The 22,045-nt window shown below is 34.1% G+C and overlaps 3 protein-coding genes across 3 annotated transcripts; 1 reads left to right on the top strand and 2 right to left on the bottom strand.

The window, feature by feature from the left end:
• Positions 1–1,558: 1,558 nt before the first annotated feature.
• LOC113514486 (facilitated trehalose transporter Tret1-like) lies at positions 1,559–11,466 on the bottom strand. The gene is made up of 7 exons (XM_031908189.2): positions 10,891–11,466; positions 9,793–9,957; positions 5,529–5,728; positions 5,037–5,223; positions 4,361–4,746; positions 3,850–3,958; positions 1,559–3,460 (listed from the first exon to the last, which is right to left on the bottom strand). Exons 1-7 carry the CDS (start codon positions 10,943–10,945, stop codon positions 3,150–3,152), a joined length of 1,413 nt encoding a protein of 470 aa, XP_031764049.2. The 5' UTR covers positions 10,946–11,466; the 3' UTR covers positions 1,559–3,149.
• A 2,198-nt stretch (positions 11,467–13,664) lies between these two features.
• On the top strand, positions 13,665–14,334 carry LOC113514387 (probable 28S ribosomal protein S25, mitochondrial). Its single transcript, XM_026898465.3, has one exon. It carries the CDS (start codon positions 13,774–13,776, stop codon positions 14,275–14,277), a length of 504 nt encoding a protein of 167 aa, XP_026754266.1. The 5' UTR covers positions 13,665–13,773; the 3' UTR covers positions 14,278–14,334.
• Positions 14,335–15,373: 1,039 nt separating this feature from the next.
• LOC113514556 (ornithine carbamoyltransferase, mitochondrial-like) lies at positions 15,374–20,828 on the bottom strand. Its single transcript, XM_026898647.3, has 6 exons — positions 20,714–20,828; positions 20,014–20,162; positions 18,804–18,957; positions 17,102–17,227; positions 16,349–16,525; positions 15,374–15,550 (listed from the first exon to the last, which is right to left on the bottom strand). Exons 1-6 carry the CDS (start codon positions 20,783–20,785, stop codon positions 15,374–15,376), a joined length of 855 nt encoding a protein of 284 aa, XP_026754448.3. The 5' UTR covers positions 20,786–20,828.
• Between the last annotated feature and the right edge of the window lie 1,217 nt (positions 20,829–22,045).

Genomic DNA, 22,045 nt, shown 5'->3' with positions numbered 1-22,045 from the left:
AACTTTAGCTTGTGGCGGATTGTACGGTGATGAAAATCTGCAGCTGGCATTAATACAAATAATTTTTCAGAACCCTTCCCATTATATATGCAATAAAAGACGCAAAGAAATGCAATGCCTACTAGGGGATCGACATTTTCGACAAATCATTGGTTGACGATAATACCTTCATTGTTTATACATATTTCAGCGCAGTACTCCTTCTGAAGAAGGCCACCGGATGAAGTCGAAACAATAAACATAGTAAGTTCGTAAATTATATATATACATATTTACATATATATATATTTAAGCTATTTCGCGTCACGTTAAATCTCAAACATAAATTTAGATAAGAAAGTTGTATATGAATTCTCCTACATTTTATGAACCAATTTTGATGTTTTCTTTTCATCAAAAACACTATACTAAACCTATATGTTTTATCTGTGTTGTTCTTATACATATACTCATACCTACCCGTTTTGTCAAAATCACAGAATAAAGTCAACTATTTATTTTAGTCTCGTCTAGCACTTATTATAAAAAAAAAATTACAAAAACAAAAACAGCTTAATTTAAGATAAGATGACGCTATGGAATTATTTAGAGATATTTATATTATTTCTGTATGACTGACTATAAATTTTTAAGCCTTATATTACTAGAACTATGGTAGATAGTAATCTATAATAGCCTATAATATAATCTTAATAGTAATAAAAATATTTTTTTATACAGATAATTATGTTGTCATAATTTAATCGTAACTCTTAAGCAAATGTCGTATTCATTGCCCAATTTGTTTTTGCACATACTATATAAATAAGTTTGTATTAACATATGTCTATAATGTAATTATTGTATTAAGGTGGCTTGATTATAACTGTTAAGATTGTATCCATCAATAAGCAACTTCAACTGGACCGATTTTGATAAAATTTCTATGGAACCAAAATGTAAGTAGGAGGGAGGTTAAGAAATTGTTAATAATGCGGACTACCAGACCAATATACCCTATCAGGTAGAACTCCACGTGGTCCCTTCCGGAAATCATCGTCCTGAACTCCAGGTGTATTAATCACGATGAACTAATTGATCAGCCTTTTCATTCTCTCCTATCATCCCTCTCTGGTGCCCCGCCAATGTATACCATTAGAAAAATAATCCATTAAAAAAATATGTCAGTAGGTATATCCTTCCAGGCCCTCTAGACAAGTGGCTTGCAAATTCGTCGATGAAATCGACATCGCTACCAAGTCCGTGAGTTGGAATGGGACATCCGGCGTTACTATCTCATTCTATCTGACAGACTCGCTAGCGATGTCCACTCCATCGACGAATTTACTTATCACTTGTTTAGAGGGTCAAATGAGAAAATGAATTTCCAAATCGGTATATAACTGACGAATTTATGAGGTAACAAACATAAACACAACAAAATTAAAAATTCTTCTTTTTGAAATCGATTGAAAATATATAACCTTATTACCTACATTGTATCCGTATAGTTCTACGACAAATTTTACTAGTAGAACAAAGCGAATTGAAAAATCTGTTCTGTTCCACTATTAAACCATGTAAGTAGGACTAAAAAATTCTATAAGTAATAATATAAATCTGTTAGTAAGAAACAACGGGGAGAAATTACGATATACAGTAACAAAGTACATACAGTCAATGAATATTATATTTATTTAACGAATTCTGGACACAACTGTCTAAAATTTTAGAGGTCTAATACCAATCTAAACTAAAATCCCATTGAATTTTATAATATGGACAAATGAACTGTTACGTCCACTACTACGGTAACAGTATAATTTAAGGGTGACAATCTCTTAATTATAACTCTTATCACCAATAGATTGGAGCTCTTATTGATAACAATCAATATTCGCGTCAATTTACTGCTCCATCAATTATTACAGTTATAAACATATTTATTTTTCTTGATTGAACACATAAAATGTAATAAACGATTTATCTACAATTACGAAAATATTCAAGCTACCTATACCTGCACTGGGCTTTCTAATGTGTAATAGGCCCTTAAGAACATAAAATATAAAAAAAATAAAACGTAACTTAGAGATTCAAAACAAAGTTTATACCGTGACTAAATATCAATCAGTTCTCTTCATAGCAATAATTTTAGGTGTCACCCGCACCACAATACAACGAGACGAAAAATAATATTGTCTATTTCAATACAATTGAATGAAAATGTAACCATAAATAATAATGTAAATATAATTATTTGCGTGTGTTATTAATAATAAGCGTCTCTATTTTTTTATTAGTTACATTTCTCGCGTCAAATAGCTACCGTCTTTTTTCTTTCTCCTCTGCCGAAAGGTTGTCTGGAAGAGATTACTTTAGCGAGCTTTGCACCTTTTGTTTTTTTCAACATAGAATGGCAAACAAGCTGACGGCCCACCTGATGGAAAGTGGCCTATAGATATGAGCAGTACCATCGACATAACAGAGTATACTCTTTCGCCCATGATACTCCCCATGCGTTACCATTCCTGAGGACTCAGGTGTTATTTTTTTGTACCCTGTAAATTCACTGCCATATCTCAAACCGTAACACAGCCATGCAAATAAAACTGCTTCACGGTTGAAACACGAATGGGACAGAGGTACCCAAGCAAACTTCATAAGTGAAATATATCTTCATCATATCAGCCTTTAAGTGCCCACTGCTGAACATAAACCTCCCCCTTGGGGGGTTTTGCTAGTACTTCCTATGCTTGCCAGGCGGATTGGCAATCGCAATTAGACTTTATAGAAGTTTTAAGAGGGACGCTGCTGCCCATCTCTCCCCCTCCTTTAGTTGCCTCTTACAACACTTACGGGAAAGGGAGGGATAGGCCACCCCTTCCATTCATTCATTCTATACCGGGACCACACAGCAATATTAGAATTATATATAAAATACTTTAAGTGGTGCAAATTAAAGTAAATAAATACGTTTTGTAGAAAAATATCAGAGAAACACTTTCTATATAAAATCAGTAACAATTCGAAATATCAGATCAATTAGTCGACATTCTATGTATACTAGATGCTGTTGGACATCAATAAACTATGTCATCAATGGATCAATCGAATCAATTATTTATTTGTTAACATTTTCCTTAAGTTTTAATAAAACAGATTGTACTCTACGATCGTATTGTAACCACGTGAAATGACATCTTTGACTTCCCCGTTTTTAACTTGTCCTGTATTTCGGCAAAACTCTTCCCCTTCGTCTCTGGTATAAAAATTATAACAAACAAACAACTCAACATAGAAATACAACTATACATCCAATAACTCCAAACTACGCCCACGTAACTGGTAATAATACCGCTGTACTTGATGGCTAGAAACATAAATAGCATATTTACTAAAATTGCTATCGAGGTTCCCACAGTTTTCGCTGGCCTGTCGAACAACTCCGCCGCTAATGTGAACAGAATTGAAGCTGGACCTGGAAGAGAATTTCATGGACCCATTAGCATTGGACAAGTTTATAAGTGGAGCAGCGATTATTAATAATGTAAATATCAGATTGATCTTCACGCGGCGGGAGGGAAGGGACTGTCAGATAATAGGTATATACAATAATAGGGATCTATTGCAATAGGTTGCCATTACATTTTCGGCTATATAAACTAATCTATAAGTCAGTATATATAATTATAAGTCATTTATAATTTATCTACAACATTATACTATATTACAATAATAAACTATATATAGAAACAGAACAATTGAACAGAAACAAACATCATCGATCACAAGGGAATTAACTAGAAATAAAATAGATCGTTACACTTGTTTACATTAAAATAAAAAATACTTATATTTTTAATTTACCTGCTATAAAGCTGAATATAACGAATATTATTGATATGATTGGCAAAAAGTTTAGTATTCCATGAATTTCCTGGGTCTCCTTTATTTTGAAAAATGTTCCCAAACCACACTGAAACAGATTATAAAAATATGGTAAGCAGAAATTTATGTTAAAAAATGCACTAAATACATCAATCTAGATGGTGGGTCTAAGAGAGACAGGAAACACTGAGTAGTCCTACTGAGTATGGATCTTTCCACACGAGGATATTAGCCTGCTATTACAAACAGCGAGTGTATTAGGAGAAACCGCTCTTTTCTAATAATTAATTCAAGATGGGCCAATTGTCCTGCTTTCATCCTCACTCATTATTACTCACTTGCCGCCCCAATATAGTCTATACCAACATATACCAGATTTGAACAATCCGAGGTGCCATTAGCAGAATTCCTTACCGAAATACGTATACTGATGTATACCAAAAGCATATTACAATGTATAAATTAAAAAAAATCAATCTAAATTTCTTACCATTCCAAGTGCAATTCCAATGAATGAACTAAACAATATCATCTTTCTTCCAAACTTATCAACGATACAGGCTGTTATGCAGGCGCCAAACAATTGTATCCCACCTACCACAGCTGAAGCAATCCCTGGACTAATACTAGTTTCCGTAGATTCTAATACAGTTAGTAAATAGAAAGATACCGAATTATATCCTGAACATTGCGATAGAATGGCTAGTGTTAGTGATATGAAAATGGCTTTCCAAAATGTTTTCTCTTTATAAATCTTTTTAGATATTTCGATTTCATTTTCTCTTTTGTACAATGAATATTGTTCAATTTCTTCTTTTGCTCGTTCTTCTGAACCTCGTAACATTGTTAGAACTTGAAGTGATTCTTGTATTCGACCTAGAAATGTAAGTAGTTTAGAATATAGATTGGTGCACCTGATGTACAGTAGTTAATATTGTCCATGAATGTTGTAATAAGACAAACGCAATGCCAACCTTTTAAAATTTGTAACTCCTTTTTTTAAGAGTAGAAGTTGAAGAGTCTCTTTCAAGAGCCATTATGTAGCGCAAAAAATTTCTCATTCATAGATATGCATAATAATCCGCTATATAGGGTTTTTGTCATTGAATAGGTAGGTATCGAGCAACTTGATTCTTATAAGAGGAAGAAATTAAAGGCGACCTTACCTTTTGAATACAAAAAATATGGACTTCGAGGTATAAACAGCGACGGAATGGAGCTGACTATAGTGATACAAGTATATAAGACGTTTAAACTAATATAGGAAATAAATGGTCCAACGATGAACATAGTCACGCAGCCCAAAGCACAGATTATTTGTATGAAGGAGCATAAAGTTCCACGTATCTCTTTCTGAAATGAAATAAAAAACATATAGTATAATCCTCAAACAAAATGCTAAAACAAAAATGCTCATGACTCTAAATCTTAATACGGTACTCAGAGATATTTGTCTTGTACTGCAGATGTGGTAAACGTAGTACTTGATATTACTAACATTTCGTCAAACATATAAGAATCTAAAAAACAATAAACTTTGATCATAATTATTTTTGTAATTGAAAAGGTTTACTGATTTGTGATTTAAATATTTACCTTCAAAGTAAAAAATTACTACCAATGAGGTTGTTGTAGATATGGGTTTCAAAAATACTTACATCAGAGATTTCAGCAGAATAAACAGAAATAATCGGGAACAGCAGGCCTATAGATACTCCACACAATCCGCGGCCAAATAAGACAAGCCAAAACTTGTCAGAAAAGACAAAAATGAGGCCAGCTATTATGTTTGGTAAACAGGACAATACTATGCAATATTTCCGCCCTATTACGTTGGCTAACGGAATAAGAACGATAGCTGAAACAGATTTTTTTAATCTACAATTTAAAGTATGTATAGTCAAAATATGTTTGTCATCATTTTGACTGATAAAATTTAGAATGGATATGAAACGGATATACCAAACTACAAACCCGATAATAATAGGTAATACGTGAAACTGATCATTCTTCAAAGATCTTAAAAAAGATTTCTTGTTTCCAAAGTCAAACCGTATTTCATTTGAGATAAGAGTCTCCGAATTTAGCAATCTGTGATTGCATGACATGAATTATGAAAGTGCATGAAGGAAGAGACATAATACCTAAATTCCTAATACCTTTCCATTCCATTCCCATGACATTTGGCTCACAATTCACTCTTCTTATCCCATAAGTCATGGTATGCACATAGATAGGTATTATCCCCGTTAGATTACTAGAAAAACCTCACAATTCATTTCTATAGTACATTACTGCAGCGGCCAGCAACTGAGGCATTGATGGACGAACGTGCAAAAGTGGGCCGAGGCGCAGCCGAGGCACACATACGTGAGTCCATCAATGCCTAGTTGTGGCCAAGGCTTGTATAGTACTTTTCTCAAACAATGCGCGGAAATCAAAAACATGATTTTACTTTTTAAGTTCAATGACGAATAACGAACAATAATAATTTTTCACGCGCCATAATGTTCCTTTGATTTTTTTTTCAATAAACAGCTTTCTATTTGCAAGCCAGTTCGAAATTTATATAAAACCTTTTATTAATTAACTCCTTGGTGGCCATGTTTCAAAGGAAAAGGTCATTCTATTTTTAAATTACAGGACAGATATGAGTTTACATAGTAATTTATCTGGCCGCAAAACACGATAGATATGGATTTTCATACAACTTTTGCCGGCCGCTGCTCGCATGTATTTGGTCAGTACGGCAAATTTTGATTTATCTTGAAGAAGATTGTCAAAATAATGCTCACATTTCCAAACATGTTTGATAAATAAATATTTGATCAGTGTAAATATCATAATTAAAAAGAAAAACAGATGGCACAATTACGTATTTCCAATTGTATTTTTATACATTAGCATAACTCAATTAGCATAACATATGTATCATTGTCATCATATCAGTTGTACTGTCCACTGCAGAACATAGGGTTGCCACGCTTGGCAGGTTGGCAACTGCAGTTAGGCTTTTAGTGATGTTTTAAGAGGTATGCTGCTCATCCCTTAACCATTAAGTTCTCTTAGTCACCTGTTACGACACCCACTAGAAAGGAAGGGTTGACTCATTCTATGCCGATATCACACGGCAACATGTGTATAATCCTTACTAATATTATAAAGGAGTTCTATATCTTACCGTCATGAAATTTGGCATACTCGTATAGTAAATATTTCGTAGTATTTGGAATGGAAAAGGATATAAGCCAATTTTTATCCTGGTCAATCAAAATATTCTGGTTACGCAGATGAGATCGCAGGTTTAAACTAGTGTAAATTATTATAAGGCCCTTATACGAAAACAAACTTAAACGACCTTAAATGCACTGCTCCAATTTGCGTGGTTATTAATTGAATTTCCGTCCAATATAAATATTTTTATTTGTGAGTAGACATATCTAATTTATATTGATCTGTGTATTTCCTATGTATTCGTATATACGAGGTTTGTCCGGAAAGTACGTATAAAAGTTTTTTAAAAATTTTATTTTACAATTATTCAGGTAAATCAATTTTATCCCCTTCAAAGTACTCCCCCTGTGACATAATGCACTTGTGCCAACTCCGTTTCCACTGTGAGAAGGCTCCTTGAAAGTCCTCTGGTTGTAGGTTTCTCAGCTGCCCCGTCGTAGCTTTTTTTATCTCATTTATGTCCCCCAAATGCCGCCCCCGAAGTACCAATTTGGTTTTTGGGAACAAGAAGAAGTCACACGGGGCCAAATCCGGCGAATAGGGGGGTGTTCGGTCACCGTAATGGAATTTTTACTCAAAAACTCACGGACAACAAGAGAGGTGTGGGCAGGGGCATTGTCGTGGTGAAGAATCCAACGCCCCTCTCGCGCCAATTCTGGACGAACTCGTGCCACACGAGCTTTGAGGCGTCTGAGCACATTTTTCCATCAACTGTCTGGCCTGGAGGGACGAATTCTTGATGGACAATCCCCCGAACATCGAAAAAAACAATCAACATTGTCTTGACATTTGAGCGGGATTTTCTTGATTTTTTTGTTCGTGGTTCCCCGGATGTCTTATCGAATTAGATCGGCAAAAATTTCACGGCCATTTTTGCCGAGTTTCGAGAGAAACTTGATTACGACGCGCTACTCTTCAACGGAAGCGGGCTCCATGCCGACGGGGTTTCGTTAAGAGGTAACTTCACAGATGGCGTGACAAGCCAGTTCGCACCGCACGGCGGTCAGACCAGAACTGAAGCATTGTTAGGGACATAAGGAAGGGGTCCTGCGCTTACCTGGCCTCCCCACTCCTCTTTCTCGCATTCCAGAACACTTTTATACGAACTTTCCGGACAGACCTCGTATTGTAGGTATTAAAAAAGTAAATATTTCTCTCAGTTGCCTAAAGAGAAATACTTACCAGAGGGAGACTTTGTACATAAGTCGTTTGCTTGGGTACATCTGTTTCATTCATGTTTCAACCGTAAAGCAGTTGTGTTTACATGGCTGTGTTTCGGTTTGAAGGGTAGGATATGGCGTGAATTTACAGGGTACAGAGAAATAACATCTGAGTCGTCAGACATGGCAATGTATGGGGGTTATCATGGGCGAAACAGTACTCTGTTATGTCCATAATACTGCTTATGTCAATAGGCGACGGTCACCACTTTCCACCAGGTGGGCCGTCAGCTTGTTTGCCATTCTGTTGTATAAAAAAAAAATATTCCTGATATAAGCTCTACTTAGTTTCGGAATAGACGGCACAGTATAATTTTATTATATGATTAATATTATTATACTACATCATCCATTCCCAAACTATTCGCTTATATTAGGGATATTTATTTATAAATATTCTTAGAGAAGTTTTGTTAATAACATATATACGAGTATAATTATAGAACTAGGTCTTGAAAAAAATATTAGAAAAACCGAACAAGAATGACTTACATTAGTAATATCCGATCAAATTAACATAGGTAAAAATAGAAACAGATGTTTTTGACTTTGCTGTTTATATAGGTATTAACATTAATATAGAAGACACTAAATTTATATTATTACTAACTGACCCGGCAAACGTTGTTCTTCCATACAGATAAATGTTTTTGGATAGGAACACCCTTATCACGTAGAAGGATGAAATATACCTACTTTAAGACTTTAAGGCTATGTTTCGGTTTGTAGGGTGAGATATTGCAGTGAATTTACAGGGTGCAGAAGAATAACACCTGAGTCCTCAGTAATGGAAACACATGGGAGGTATCATGGGCGAAACAGTATTCTCTATTGTGTTCAGAGTATTGCTCATGTCTATAGGCGACGGTTACTACTTTCCATCAGGTGGGCCGTCTGCTTGTTCGCCATTCTAAGTTGCATAAAAATAAATATATGTACTTTAAGACCTTTCATTAAAACATTTTTTTAATTCTTCTTATACCTGCCAAATACACATAAAAAAATTGTAAACATCGGTTGAGCCGATTTAGAAAAGTTCGACCACAAGCACACGAGATTTTTATATATAATTTTATATATAAGATAATTAGATACAAAAATATTAAATCAATAAATGTAAATTTGTTCCTTGCCTCATTGCTACATTAACTACTCAACTAATCATCATGAAATTTGCCGTACACATTGTATTTACTATGACGATGAAAGATAAAAAATACATACTTTTTTATCCTGGTTAATCCACCCACGTAATCACTAATAGGCTAGTAGGTATATTATAAATGTGAAACTGATTTTGTTAAAGTATTGATGTTTAATAGCTGAACCAACCATTACGAAGTTTGGCATACACGTATTTGGGATAAAGTACCTACTAACATAGTCTATTTTTTCGCAACCAAGTTGCAGGTATAGGCTATTAATAATGTAAAAAAATAAGAAAAAAATAAAAGTCGCAGGAACTTACCAAACATGCTAATCAATGATACAATAGATACCAACCAGGAGCCCTCTTCAGTGGTGATAGGCTTTGATAGTATCATTTCCGTACTATTTTCCACTTTCATCAATTTCACCAGGACTGGTGAACCCCATCCTAAACTGAATCCAGGGCTGAGTATACTTAATGTGGCTAGAAAATAAAATAATCACATTATAATATCGGCTGCGGATTGCTAGAGCTGACATTGTTAAATGGAAATCATATAAAATTTCATAATGTATTCTTTATTAGTGTTTACTTGCAACTTTTACGTTTTTCTTCATTTTAGATATTGGTGATCTTACGTATATACCAAATTTCACGACGACTGTAAGACACCAAGAAGTTCCAGACATGGAAAATATGTTAAAGAAATAAATAGTTAGGTAACAATAAGATATTAAATATTATACAGTCAAGTCATAGTCAATATCACGGCATAAAAGAAAATACCTATCTACGATCCCATCTGAGTAGATATTTTCTCCAAATTTTCTATGACACTAAATGTAGCTGATTATAAAAATATCATTATTGTCATCATATCAGCCCACAACTACCCACTGTTGAATACATGTTTCTTCTCCACTGTGCTATAACATACGATTTCATGTCAACATCATTCATCTTTTTTGCTGGCCATTTTGGTAATATTATCCGACCAGCTAACTGGTGGACTAGCTCGTATTTCATCCCTGGACCAGCGTTCTAATACCGTCTGTATCCACCTTCTATTAGCTTTTCTAGGTAAGCGTTCGATCCTTATTCTTTTTAGTTACTCATTTCGTGTTTCCACATCTTCGAGTTTATAGTTTTGAATATTGAATTTTAATATTTGGAACACGGTCAGTCTTATGAATAGTATAGTGGATTGCCATTGCCCGTTGCGTTAATTTGATTTGGAGCATATGCTCTTCTATATGCGAACATATTTCGGCTGCATATCTTAGAATAAATAATAAACACTTTTAAACAAATAAAAGTCTTGGTTTTCCAACATTGTAGTATTTTGAATTTGAAAACGGCAACAAGTCTTCCGAAGGCAATGAATTAAAAAAAAAATACAAATTAAAAGTATCTTACCACCAATTACTATTATATATTGCCGCAAGATGGGACTTAGTTTTGGAGACAGCATATTTTTCTGATATACCTATTTCTTATTATTTCAATTCATAGATATGTACGTATACTTATATTTTTATGTAGTAATGAATATGTTAACACCTATCGATAGTTAATATTGTAATGAATAACAATTAAACAGTTACTGTGACAACACACTTGCTTACATACTGCAAACAATTAACTTTTGTCGTTATGATAGTGAGTAAAATAAAACTGAAGGCCAATTAGACAAAACATACCTACTAACAATGAGTAATTCTTGCATCAGTTTCTATTGCTCCTAACGAGTCTTTATCATGGGTTTTTAATAAAATAAAAAAAGTCCGAGGTTCAAATAAAGTAGATAGGGTGAGGACTGAGAGAGGCACCATAGGATAGGGAGTAAAGGATCGCACCAAACTTAACGTTGTTATAGTTGAACAGCTCAAATTTTAACCCTTTCTTTTTTTGTCATTGGAGAGGGAAATTTGCCAAAACCAGGCTAGTAAAGAATATTTTTTTTATTAAATACAGATAGATGGACCCGACTATACAAACGGTATAACAATAAGTAGAGGATGGAATAATAAGACCAGTTATATAACTGCCTATTACTATCCCCCCCCCCCCCCAATACCTATTTTAGAAACGTAGAAACAACTGGATGGATTTCAATGAAATTTTATAATTGAGTAGGTATTAGACGAATTCACCAAGGTAAGGTTCCAAATGATTCAAAGTTGGTCGTTGCAAATAGGTCTTTTACTTGGAAATGGGATAGATAATGGGAATGAGGAATATAATCTATAGCTATATAATCTTCAAGGTCAATAACGCAGATATGGTTTCTTTTTAAAAAAGATGATAATAGAATGTGCATCCCACCTGCGCTAATGGTATCTGCTGGCTGGGGGGCACCAGTGAGATAGGATAGGTGAGGATGAAAAGGCAGGTCAAACTCATCATGATGAATTCGCTAGAAGCTGAGCACAATAATTTTCAGAAGAATCGCAAGGAGGTTGAATCCCCATCATTAATAATCCCTTCTCCCCCAGCACAGGGTAATCATTCTATTTAAAAATATACATGAAGTTGCTCCAGTCTTAAATAACGTAAATAAAATGCAGCTATAGATTGTCACGGCCCTCATAATCCAAAGAATTAAAAATGTGTGAGTAAAAATATTTACAAAATTTCGACCGTCTAACGCGCCAAGTGCATACAGCGATTAAACATCGAACTTAATCAAATACAATGACTCAACCTTCGACAAGTTGCATTCTTAATCAACAGCACGATAGTATTATATTATCTGAAGTAATATATAATATGTGGCTTTTGTATGAACGTTCGTTGTTTTTCATGAACTATAATCATTGTGACTTTTAATGTAAAACGAAATATTATTATATTATAGTTACAAAATTGTAAACTATGCAGTTAAAATAAATGAATATGCAAACCAAAAATTGAATACTAATAATAATTCAATAATTATGTAAAAAATTTTTAATAACTCAATGTTTACAATAATTTTACTAAACAAAAATCTTAATAAAATAATAAATTTATAAATACATAGATATAATAACATTTATTAATGGTAGTGTAAGTTTTATATATAAAGTCTTTTAATAAATCTATTTTTACTTTTAAGATAATTTGTATTTTTTATTATAATATTTTTTATGATAAAACACAGTAGCGTTAAAACCTAAGAATAAGGAATTAGATAGAAGGATTGATAAAATAAAAACTGTAAATCATTTCTATAAATGATTGCCTCAAACAACGAAACATATACCAACATTTGCTATTCTTGTCAATTCATGGCAGGCTAGTGTAAAGAAAATGTTTGGTATGTCAATTATTTGTCAATGACAAATTTTACATTAAGTACTAGATTATATAGTCGGCACAGTATGTAGAAAGTATGCAAGCAGTTTGTATCTGAATTTGGTAGGGTTATGCGGTCATATATCATTTCCTTGTTTCTAAATTAAAGCCTAAAGTTTTTTTTTATTTAATGGATGATAAACTTTTTTTTTTTTTTATAATGGAATGGTAACCCCGTCTGCGCTATTCATATATGTTGACAGGGAACCACTAACAGATAATATGTGAGGGTGAATAGAGGTATGTAATATATTTTAGTTTTGTGAATATGGAGATTAGTCCTCTATTCTAGACAAGATAAATAGCTAAAATAAGCAACTATAAACTTTTTCTACAGTTAGTACTTTTAAATCACAATGCGACAAGAAACCTATAAAATATGTACTATCGGACCGTTTTTTTTCATTGGATGAAAAAGGAATGATAAGCCCGTCCGCACTGATGGGATACGCTGGCGGGGCACCAGTGAAGGGTGATCGATGAGGATGAAAACAGGCCAGTTAGCCCATCATGATAAATTCATTAAGAATTAATCATGATAGTTTCCAGAGGGAACCACAAGGAGGTCAAACTGGTTGGGTATATTGCTAGCTATGGGATTCTTAATCTCCATTACCCTTTCCTCCCAGCTATCGGAGCGTTAGTACAGATTGAGATACGATGTCCACAGAGTAAGTAAGCACTTTGTTATAAAAATTGGCAGCAGCATACACAAAACCTGGAAAATGAAATACATGTTAAGATTTCAAAATATTGTAACAACAAAATGAAAATTATAATAATTAAAGAAATGATTATCCATAGTGTTATACCACTATTTATATATGCCTCCATTTCTGGCAACCCCGATCATGTATGTCAACGTCATTGTTTTGTCACGCATCGATAAATTTTGTTAGGTTATGTTAAATCCTAATTTACACTTTATAATTGTATTACGATAATTTAGAAAAGAATCTCAAGATGCCTTTTATGAAAGGTAGAGCACCCATTCGTCGCACTTTAAATTATTTAAACGCCGGTAAATTAGTGTTGAAAGACAGAATTAAAATATTTTCGGTAGCTTACAATATTTTTGGAGAAAACAACAGTGGTGCAAAAGATTTCGTCTTCTGGTATCTTCCACAAATCCAGTATAAAAATCCTGATGTTCAAGTAGCTACTTTAAAAAATCTTACACCTTCACCATTTATAAAGTGTTATTTGGATGACGGAAAAAAAATATTGATTGATATAGACAATAAGTCCAAAGAAGAAATTCTACAACACTTATTAAATACTGTTGGTAAATCTAGAGACGTTTTGAAAGCAGAAGCTGTAGCTGCTGAGAAAAAGGACAATCCTGCTAATTTTGGTGTTGGTTGTGAAAGACCTTGTATATGTGAAGTGTATGGGCAAGTACCTTGCCCGGGTGTTGTTCCTTTGCCCAAATTTATGAGAGGGAAATATAAAAACCAAAATGCGTAATTAGTATATTTAGTCATATATATGTTTAACATAGTAAAGTTTGTTGTTTATAGTTAATCTAATTTGTTTTATTTTCTTGAAATCTAAGAGTTATTATTTCTTTAATATCTTTACTAGTGTTATGGTCTAAACAAACCAAGAAACAATTTAAAGCAGTAGCTAAAAATTATCATTTATAAATTATATAGTACATAATAATAATAGATTGACAAAATTTAGAATAATATGATTGGTCAGGAATAGGTCAAATACCCATTTCCTAGCTGTCTGGACCAAAGTGTTCCTGTTAAGCAAAATATTTTAATTTACTATGTTTTTGCTGTGTGGTCATGACATAGAACACCCCTTCCTTTCCTGTGAGTATCATAAGAGTTGATTAAGGAAGTACAAGGGGTGGGCAGCAGCACCCTTCTTAGAACGTCTCTGAAGCCTAACTGCGGTTGCCAATATGCCTGCCAAGCGTGGCAAATATGGACAAAACCCACCAAGGGGGAGGCTTATGTTCAACAGTGGACAGTTAAAGGTTGATATGATAATGATGTTTTGAAAATCTCAACTCTAAAAGCAGGCTTAGTAATATAAAATATTCTTAATGATGAGTGATAGACATACTGTTCCAAAAACATATTAAAAGTAGATATATTTATGGCAAAGATTTACATGGCCTTTAAAACCAAGTATGAACATTTTGATTTTTCTATATTAACTTGGCTGAATGTGCCATGTTAATATAAGAGGCTCAAAATTATTTACAGATGATAAATTAAATTTTTTTTATGAAAATGCTTTTCTCAATTAAGGTAGCTAACCATTTTGATTTCACCCTATATATATTATAATACCAGAAAACTATAATAAGTATAAACAGGTATAAAGCTATGTAATTTGAAAGTATATATATATTTAGAAGATTTATATTTAGTGTATATACAGACAATCATATGACATCATCATCATCATCCTACCCTTATCCCAATTATTATTTGGGGTCGGCGTAATATAGTTTTATTCATATTATTAAAAGATTTGGCTTATAGTTTTACAAGTTTGACATATGAATTTATTAACAAAAGGATGGTTTTTTAGTGGTTTTCATTCAAAATGTGTAATTCTTGATTCCATATGCCATCAGGGCTGCTGCAATGAAGTGCATATTTTCAAATACATTGAAGGTCCGAGCATTCCAATGATTAAAAAGAACATCATCTACTTCTTTCCCACGGGGACATGTGTGGAAGAAAATCCAATGGCAACAAGACTGTTTTTCTATATCCTAGAAACAAATTTATACTGTGTATATATGGTAAAATGTGGGAATTAAATATTTCCTAGGTAGTTAAGCTTATATGCAAACTACTTTTTGAAATCTCTTAAAAATTTCTTGTTTATAAATAAATAAAATCTAATTATAAAAAGTTTTTAAGAGGCTACTGATCTAGCTGTGAAATTATTTTAAATTTACAGTTGTAAAAAACATATAGTATTTTATAAGTTCTCAACAGTTTACAATATTCCTAATCCAGCAGTAGAATCATAAAAATATATCAAGTGGAAATTATTGTTGCAATATAAAAATCATGCTCACAACTATAATTCCTCATGGGGCACAGAGAGACATTTGTCGACTGTGTTTTTGTGGTGAACATAATACTAAAACACAGTTCATCAAGCATTTAGGAAATCAAATCAGCTGATAGATTACCTGACGAATAGCCAATTTCGTTTGTTATTGGTATTTCCTATCACCAGAGACTCAGTCCCTTGTAGCCAATTTATATGAGTCTGTTATGCTGTAAGTCACTTTTATGTCTTACATAGACCAATAAACATCATTAATAATGACATAAAGAAGAGAGAGAGGAAGGATTACTAGTAATGGGGATTAATGGCCTTATTGCAAGTAGCGAACTCTATGCAATTTCCCCTGAAAACCATTTCCGTTAATTCTTGATCACGATTCACGATGGTTCGACTGACTTGATTTCATCCTCATCTAACATCTGCTACTGGTACCTCATCAATGTAGAATTACCGTTTTAATATCATCCCAGAAAAAAAATTAACAACAAACCTCTATGCCTATTCGAAATTCATCAATTTTGTCTTGTTTATTGGTAGTAGGCCCAGCTATAACCACACACGCATTTTTAAGCACGTCGTCTTTGTTCAAGCACTCTTTCATTTCTGTGTAGGACTTGCTTGATATTTCTTCACTCGCTTTGAATAAAAGGGGACTGACAGGACATTTCTGCAGACAAGGTGGTTGTTACCATACAAGATTAAATATCTTTGGAGGTTTTCTTTTAATAAAACTGAACTTTTATACTCTCATATTAAATTTAATTCACCATGTAGTGTCGAGTTAGAACGGGCCACCCCTTCCTTTCCCGTGAGAGGTGATTAAAGGAGCTTAATGGCCGAGGGATAGGTAGCAACGTCCCTCTTAAAATATCGCCAAGCGTAACTGCGGTTGTCAAACTGCCTGCTATGCATGGCAACTACTGGCAATAACCCTAAATAGGAGGAGTCCTGTCTTCAACAGTGAACAATTAACAGCTGATGATAATGATACTAAATTGACAGCTGGACATGGAAACTCACATCCACATAATATACTAGTTTTAATTCGTGACTTCTTCCGCGTAACCGATATGTTTATTTACCGGAATAAAAAACAGACCGTGTCCTCCATCCCAAATACTAGGTAGATATACATTCATACGTATTTAGATATACAAAATTTTTGTTCAACAGGTTAAAGCACCAATAAATAACAAACAAACTTATTTTAAATATTACTAAGTAGGTAAGTAACACTGGTAACCTTGCAGCAACATTTAAATCTAATGTTAGCGCCCAACATTGGGCACAGAAGTAAGTAAGAATTCAGTACTGGATGTGGAGCTCCCAAGTAACTTATATTTACACCTTTCAATGTACCAAACTCTTCCTGTAACAATTCAACATTCCACATTTATTACTTAAAAATTACCATTGCAATTTCATCGTCCATCTGAAGAGTAGGTATTTTCAAATCAGATGCAGGTGCTGACACTGCCTGTTTGGGTATCCCTGTCCTAGTCGTATTTCTATTGTGAAGAAGTAGTGCATTTGTTTATAGGGTAGGACATGGTAAGGATATTATAGGGTATAAGAGCATAAAAGTATAGTCTTCATAAATGACAATGCCTGAGTAATGGGTGTCACAGAGTATTTACTTATTAATCTTATTACTATCTCCTTTATTACTTTCTTATTACAATTTCTTTGGTTCTACCTGGTTGCTCTTTCGCCAAAGTTTCAAGTTACTCAGCGAGCTATAGAGAGGGCTATGCTCGGGATTCCTTTGCGTGATATATATATTATATTATGCGCGCGTATTATTATTAATAATAATTTATTATATATACGAGGTCTGTCCGGAAAGTTCGTATAAAAGTGTTCTGGAATGCGAGAAAGAGGAGTGGGGAGGCCAGGTAAGCGCAGGACCCCTTCCTTATGTCCCTAACAATGCTTCAGTTCTGGTCTGACCGCCGTGCGGTGCGAACTGGCTTGTCACGCCATCTGTGAAGTTACCTCTTAACGAAACCCCGTCGGCATGGAGCCCGCTTCCGTTGAAGAGCAGCGCGTCGTAATCAAGTTTCTCTCGAAACTCGGCAAGAATGGCCGTGAAAGCAAAGAGTGGAAGACATCCGGGGAACCACGAACAAAAAAATCAAGAAAATCCCGCTCAAATGTCAAGACAATGTTGATTGTTTTTTTCGATGTTCGGGGGATTGTCCATCAAGAATTCGTCCCTCCAGGCCAGACAGTTGATGGAAAATTCTACGTCGATGTGCTCAGACGCCTCAAAGCTCGTGTGGCACGAGTTCGTCCAGAATTGGCGCGAGAGGGGCGTTGGATTCTTCACCACGACAATGCCCCTGCCCACACCTCTCTTGTTGTCCGTGAGTTTTTGAGTAAAAATTCCATTACGGTGACCGAACACCCCCCCTATTCGCCGGATTTGGCCCCGTGTGACTTCTTCTTGTTCCCAAAAACCAAATTGGTACTTCGGGGGCGGCATTTGGGGGACATAAATGAGATAAAAAAAGCTACGACGGGGCAGCTGAGAAACCTACAACCAGAGGACTTTCAAGGAGCCTTCTCACAGTGGAAACGGCGTTGGCACAAGTGCATTATGTCACAGGGGGAGTACTTTGAAGGGGATAAAATTGATTTACCTGAATAATTGTAAAATAAAATTTTTAAAAAACTTTTATACGTACTTTCCGGACAAACCTCGTATATATTTATTTATTTATTTATATATATATATATATATATATATATATATATATATATATATATATATATATATATATATATATATATAGGCTGGTCACATAGATCAAAAACCGACAACTGATGGGAAAGAAAGAGTCTTGAATGGCGACCTCATATACCAGCAGTGGACAGATATGATGAGGAATGATGAACTATTATTTCGCTAGGTACATAGTGTGCCAAATAATAGAAATACTAACTATAATAGACATAACAGTGGAGAGTGATTGTATGCTGGCATGCGTTCTTGACTTCATACAAGTCACAGGCACCGATGACTGGTCGGCGAACCGCTGGACGCACATGTGCGTAGAGGTCGCTACAAATATGGCGTCTGACATGAACGAGAACACTCTGTAGATGAAAACGTTTACAATTATATAATAATCCCGTATCCTGGCTGTTTCGGTTTGAAGGGTGGGATATGGCAATGAATTTACAGGGTACAGACTACAGAGGTATAACACCTTAGTCTTCTAGAATGGCAACGCGTGGGGGTTATTATAGGCGACACAGTGTACTCTATTATGTCCATGATACTGTCTATAGGCGACGGTTACCCCTTTCTACCAGATATGCCGTCTGTTTATTTGCCATTCAAGTTGAATAAAAAACATCCTGATGTTCTTTTACACTAATCTCCGAAACTAATTAATTTTATTCAAATTTTAATGAAATTTTGTAAATGTATATAGTTTGCTCCAACTTATCGAATGAGGACAGTTTTTGTCCTGATAGGAATAAAATAGACCTGAAGGGAGCAATACAACGTTTACCAGAACAGATAGTTATATAATAATAAAGATCTAAACGTGACTACCAGATTCAAGAGATTAGATAAATGATAATTAATATAATTGCTTAAATGCGAGCATGTGGAAAATTCTATCTCAGCGCGTTTCAAAAATTATTGTTTGCGCATTCAAACCTGACGTCGAGTGTTTTGCTTGCCTTTATTTTTTTCGAGTGTGCTTATAATGCGCGAATAATTATTTTTATAATCGATAATGTCTGTCTTTAGTCTAAACCATAAGTTTTAATAAGCCGTGTGGCCCGGCATAGAATAGGCCATCCCTTTCTTTTCTGTATGTGTCGTAAGAGGCGACTAAGGGAATTTAATAGTCGAGGGATGGGCAGCAGCGTCTGTCTTAAAACATCACTAAAGTCTAGCTGCGGTTGTTAACCCGCCTGCCAAGCATGGCAACTACTGGAAAAACTCCCCAATAGGGGGAGGCCTATGTTCAGCAGTGGACAGTTAACGGCTGATATCATCATAAGTCCTAATAGAGTTAGAGGCTCAGCGATATTTGATATGCCCACATTTTGGCGATCAAATTACAATCTAAACCAAATAGGTGCGTACGTAAGTATATGAATTAGTTCCATTTTTATATTTTAAGAAATTCTCACCTGCCAAGATAATCTTGGTCCCACACCAAATTGTCTATGATATGAACATCGTAAGCTCCCAAAAGCGTGGCAGCCTTGGACACAGCCATATTTAGTACAGGCTCGTTGATTTCTTGTAATATCATCACTTTTGAATCTGATAGCACATTCTAGAAATAATATTTATATTTTTATAGTATAATCTCTCTATGTATCCGTTTTAACTATTAAACTTTATTGTAGATTTTCTTCTTTTGTCTCATCCCTGTACTTTTATAGTTTATACGCGTATGGTACAATTTTGTCAATTAACTACATAAACATGAAAATGCCATCAGGCATTAAGTCCGCCCTGTAGACATATTTTAATGTGTGCAAGTATAATAAATAAGTAAACTTCTGCTATTGTATATATTTAAGCATTCGTTGTCTATTTTTATCTAACATAAAAAAATTTATTATAATTTTTTAATAACTGTACCAAAATAAAATTAAAAAAAAATCTCAATACTAAATAATGATAAAGTGCCGGGTCAGATAATGATTAAGTATATAGTTATAAAATATTACATTTTTAACGAAGTAAAAGCTCTCTATGAAAAGGAATCATTAAAATTATTCCACGATTAATGAAGATATTACTTAATAAGTATATACACAAAAATACGGTCGAATTGTGTATTTCCTCTGTCTAAAGTTTGTTAAAAAAGTAAAACTATACCAGTCTTTGATTATGCGTGTCTCGGAAGCAGCATTTAAGGTTTATCGCACTGTTTATGATGCCCATCACCATTTCCTCTGTCCATTGTTTGAAGCAGATCAAATGCCGGGGTTTTCTGATGCTGTAAGGAGTACTATAACTTTAAAATGAAAAATTTTTGAATAAACATCTGCCTATAATAAATATAATACAACAATGAGGATCAGATTCTGATATGAAATTTCTCAATTAGATATTTCTCTTAGAATGACAAACAATTTGACGGTCCATGTAATAAAGTGGTAATCATCATTTTCAAATATAACAAATATCATGAATATTATTCAGAGAATACGCTTTGACACCTAATGAATGCTGTATCTAATAGGGGGAAGAAATTGTTAATCATGGAAACTATAGGTCCAATTGCTAGCAAATACACAACCAGGTTCATGTCATGTGGAAACCATCGTACTGAATTTCAGGCCTGTTCATCACGATGGGCTAACTGACCTGTCTTTTCATGACCTATCATCATCTATTATCACTCACTGGTGCTCCGCTGGCGTATACCATTAGCGCGGGCGGTATTACCATTCCATTTTCTTGATCCATTAAAGAATTGTACACATTATTTGTTACACATTCAAAGTATCTATTAAAATGTTATTTTTATAATTTCACTATTAGGCATATCCAACCCTGCAAACTGAAATAAAATTTAATACAAACTTGTGACATTGTTGACTGTATTGTTTAATATTCACAATTAATGGCGAAAATTTCGCCGCGTATTGGAACAATTTCATTATTTTTACTTTTAAATTTAATTACATGGCTAATTAATATATCCCATAAAAATTTCACCGTTACGTCCAAACTTGACAAGCAGTTTGTCAAGCGAGGATCAATAACCATTCTGTAGTTAATGCTAATTACACTACCATTAAGTTCGTAATTATTTAAGCCTGACTTATTAATTTCATCTTTATTGACGAATAAAATGTGGTACAAAAGACGGACTTAATGCTATGGGCATTCTCTATCAGTCAATCTTAAGGATGTGCAGAGATACTCGGATAGATATATATTCTTGAAATTATGTCTACTTTACAAATCGTCAGCTGTTTCTGAGTACAGCTTTTTCCATTTTTGTCTATAGACGACGCTTATTTCGCACTTACATTGACGCACTTTCCATTAGGTGGGCCGTTAGCATTTTTACCTTTTTAGTTGAATAAAAAACTTTTTTAAACAACTTTAAAAATGAGACCCTCATTTTGTTATAAGTATAGGTATAAATTATTTACGAATCGGAGTCCTGGTCTCAACTATTATTAGCTTGTGTCTTGT

This window comes from Galleria mellonella, unplaced genomic scaffold (assembly GCF_026898425.1).
Source record: "Galleria mellonella isolate WM207_F2 unplaced genomic scaffold, CSIRO_AGI_GalMel_v1 utg270, whole genome shotgun sequence".
NCBI lineage: Eukaryota > Metazoa > Arthropoda > Insecta > Lepidoptera > Pyralidae > Galleria > Galleria mellonella.
The sequence above is the reverse complement of the archived record's forward strand: the minus strand, read 5'-3'. Positions and strand labels throughout refer to the sequence as shown.

Bases quoted from the DNA above. Each gene is read 5' to 3' on its own strand.
- LOC113514486 (XM_031908189.2), bottom strand. From the start codon at position 10,945: ATGCTGTCTCCAAAACTAAGTCCCATCTTGCGGCAATATATAATAGTA. The intron at 5,729-9,792 runs GTAAGTTCCTGC...AATCTGTTTCAG, and splicing joins ATCATTGATTAGCATGTTTG to CTATCGTTCTTATTCCGTTA. The intron at 4,747-5,036 runs GTAAGGTCGCCT...TTACATTTCTAG, and splicing joins ATATTTTTTGTATTCAAAAG to GTCGAATACAAGAATCACTT.
- LOC113514387 (XM_026898465.3), top strand. From the start codon at position 13,774: ATGCCTTTTATGAAAGGTAGAGCACCCATTCGTCGCACTTTAAATTAT.
- LOC113514556 (XM_026898647.3), bottom strand. From the start codon at position 20,785: ATGGTGATGGGCATCATAAACAGTGCGATAAACCTTAAATGCTGCTTC. The intron at 20,163-20,713 runs GTATAGTTTTAC...TATTATTTCTAG, and splicing joins ACACGCATAATCAAAGACTG to AATGTGCTATCAGATTCAAA. The intron at 17,228-18,803 runs GTTAGTATTTCT...GAATTGTTACAG, and splicing joins CCACTGTTATGTCTATTATA to GAAGAGTTTGGTACATTGAA.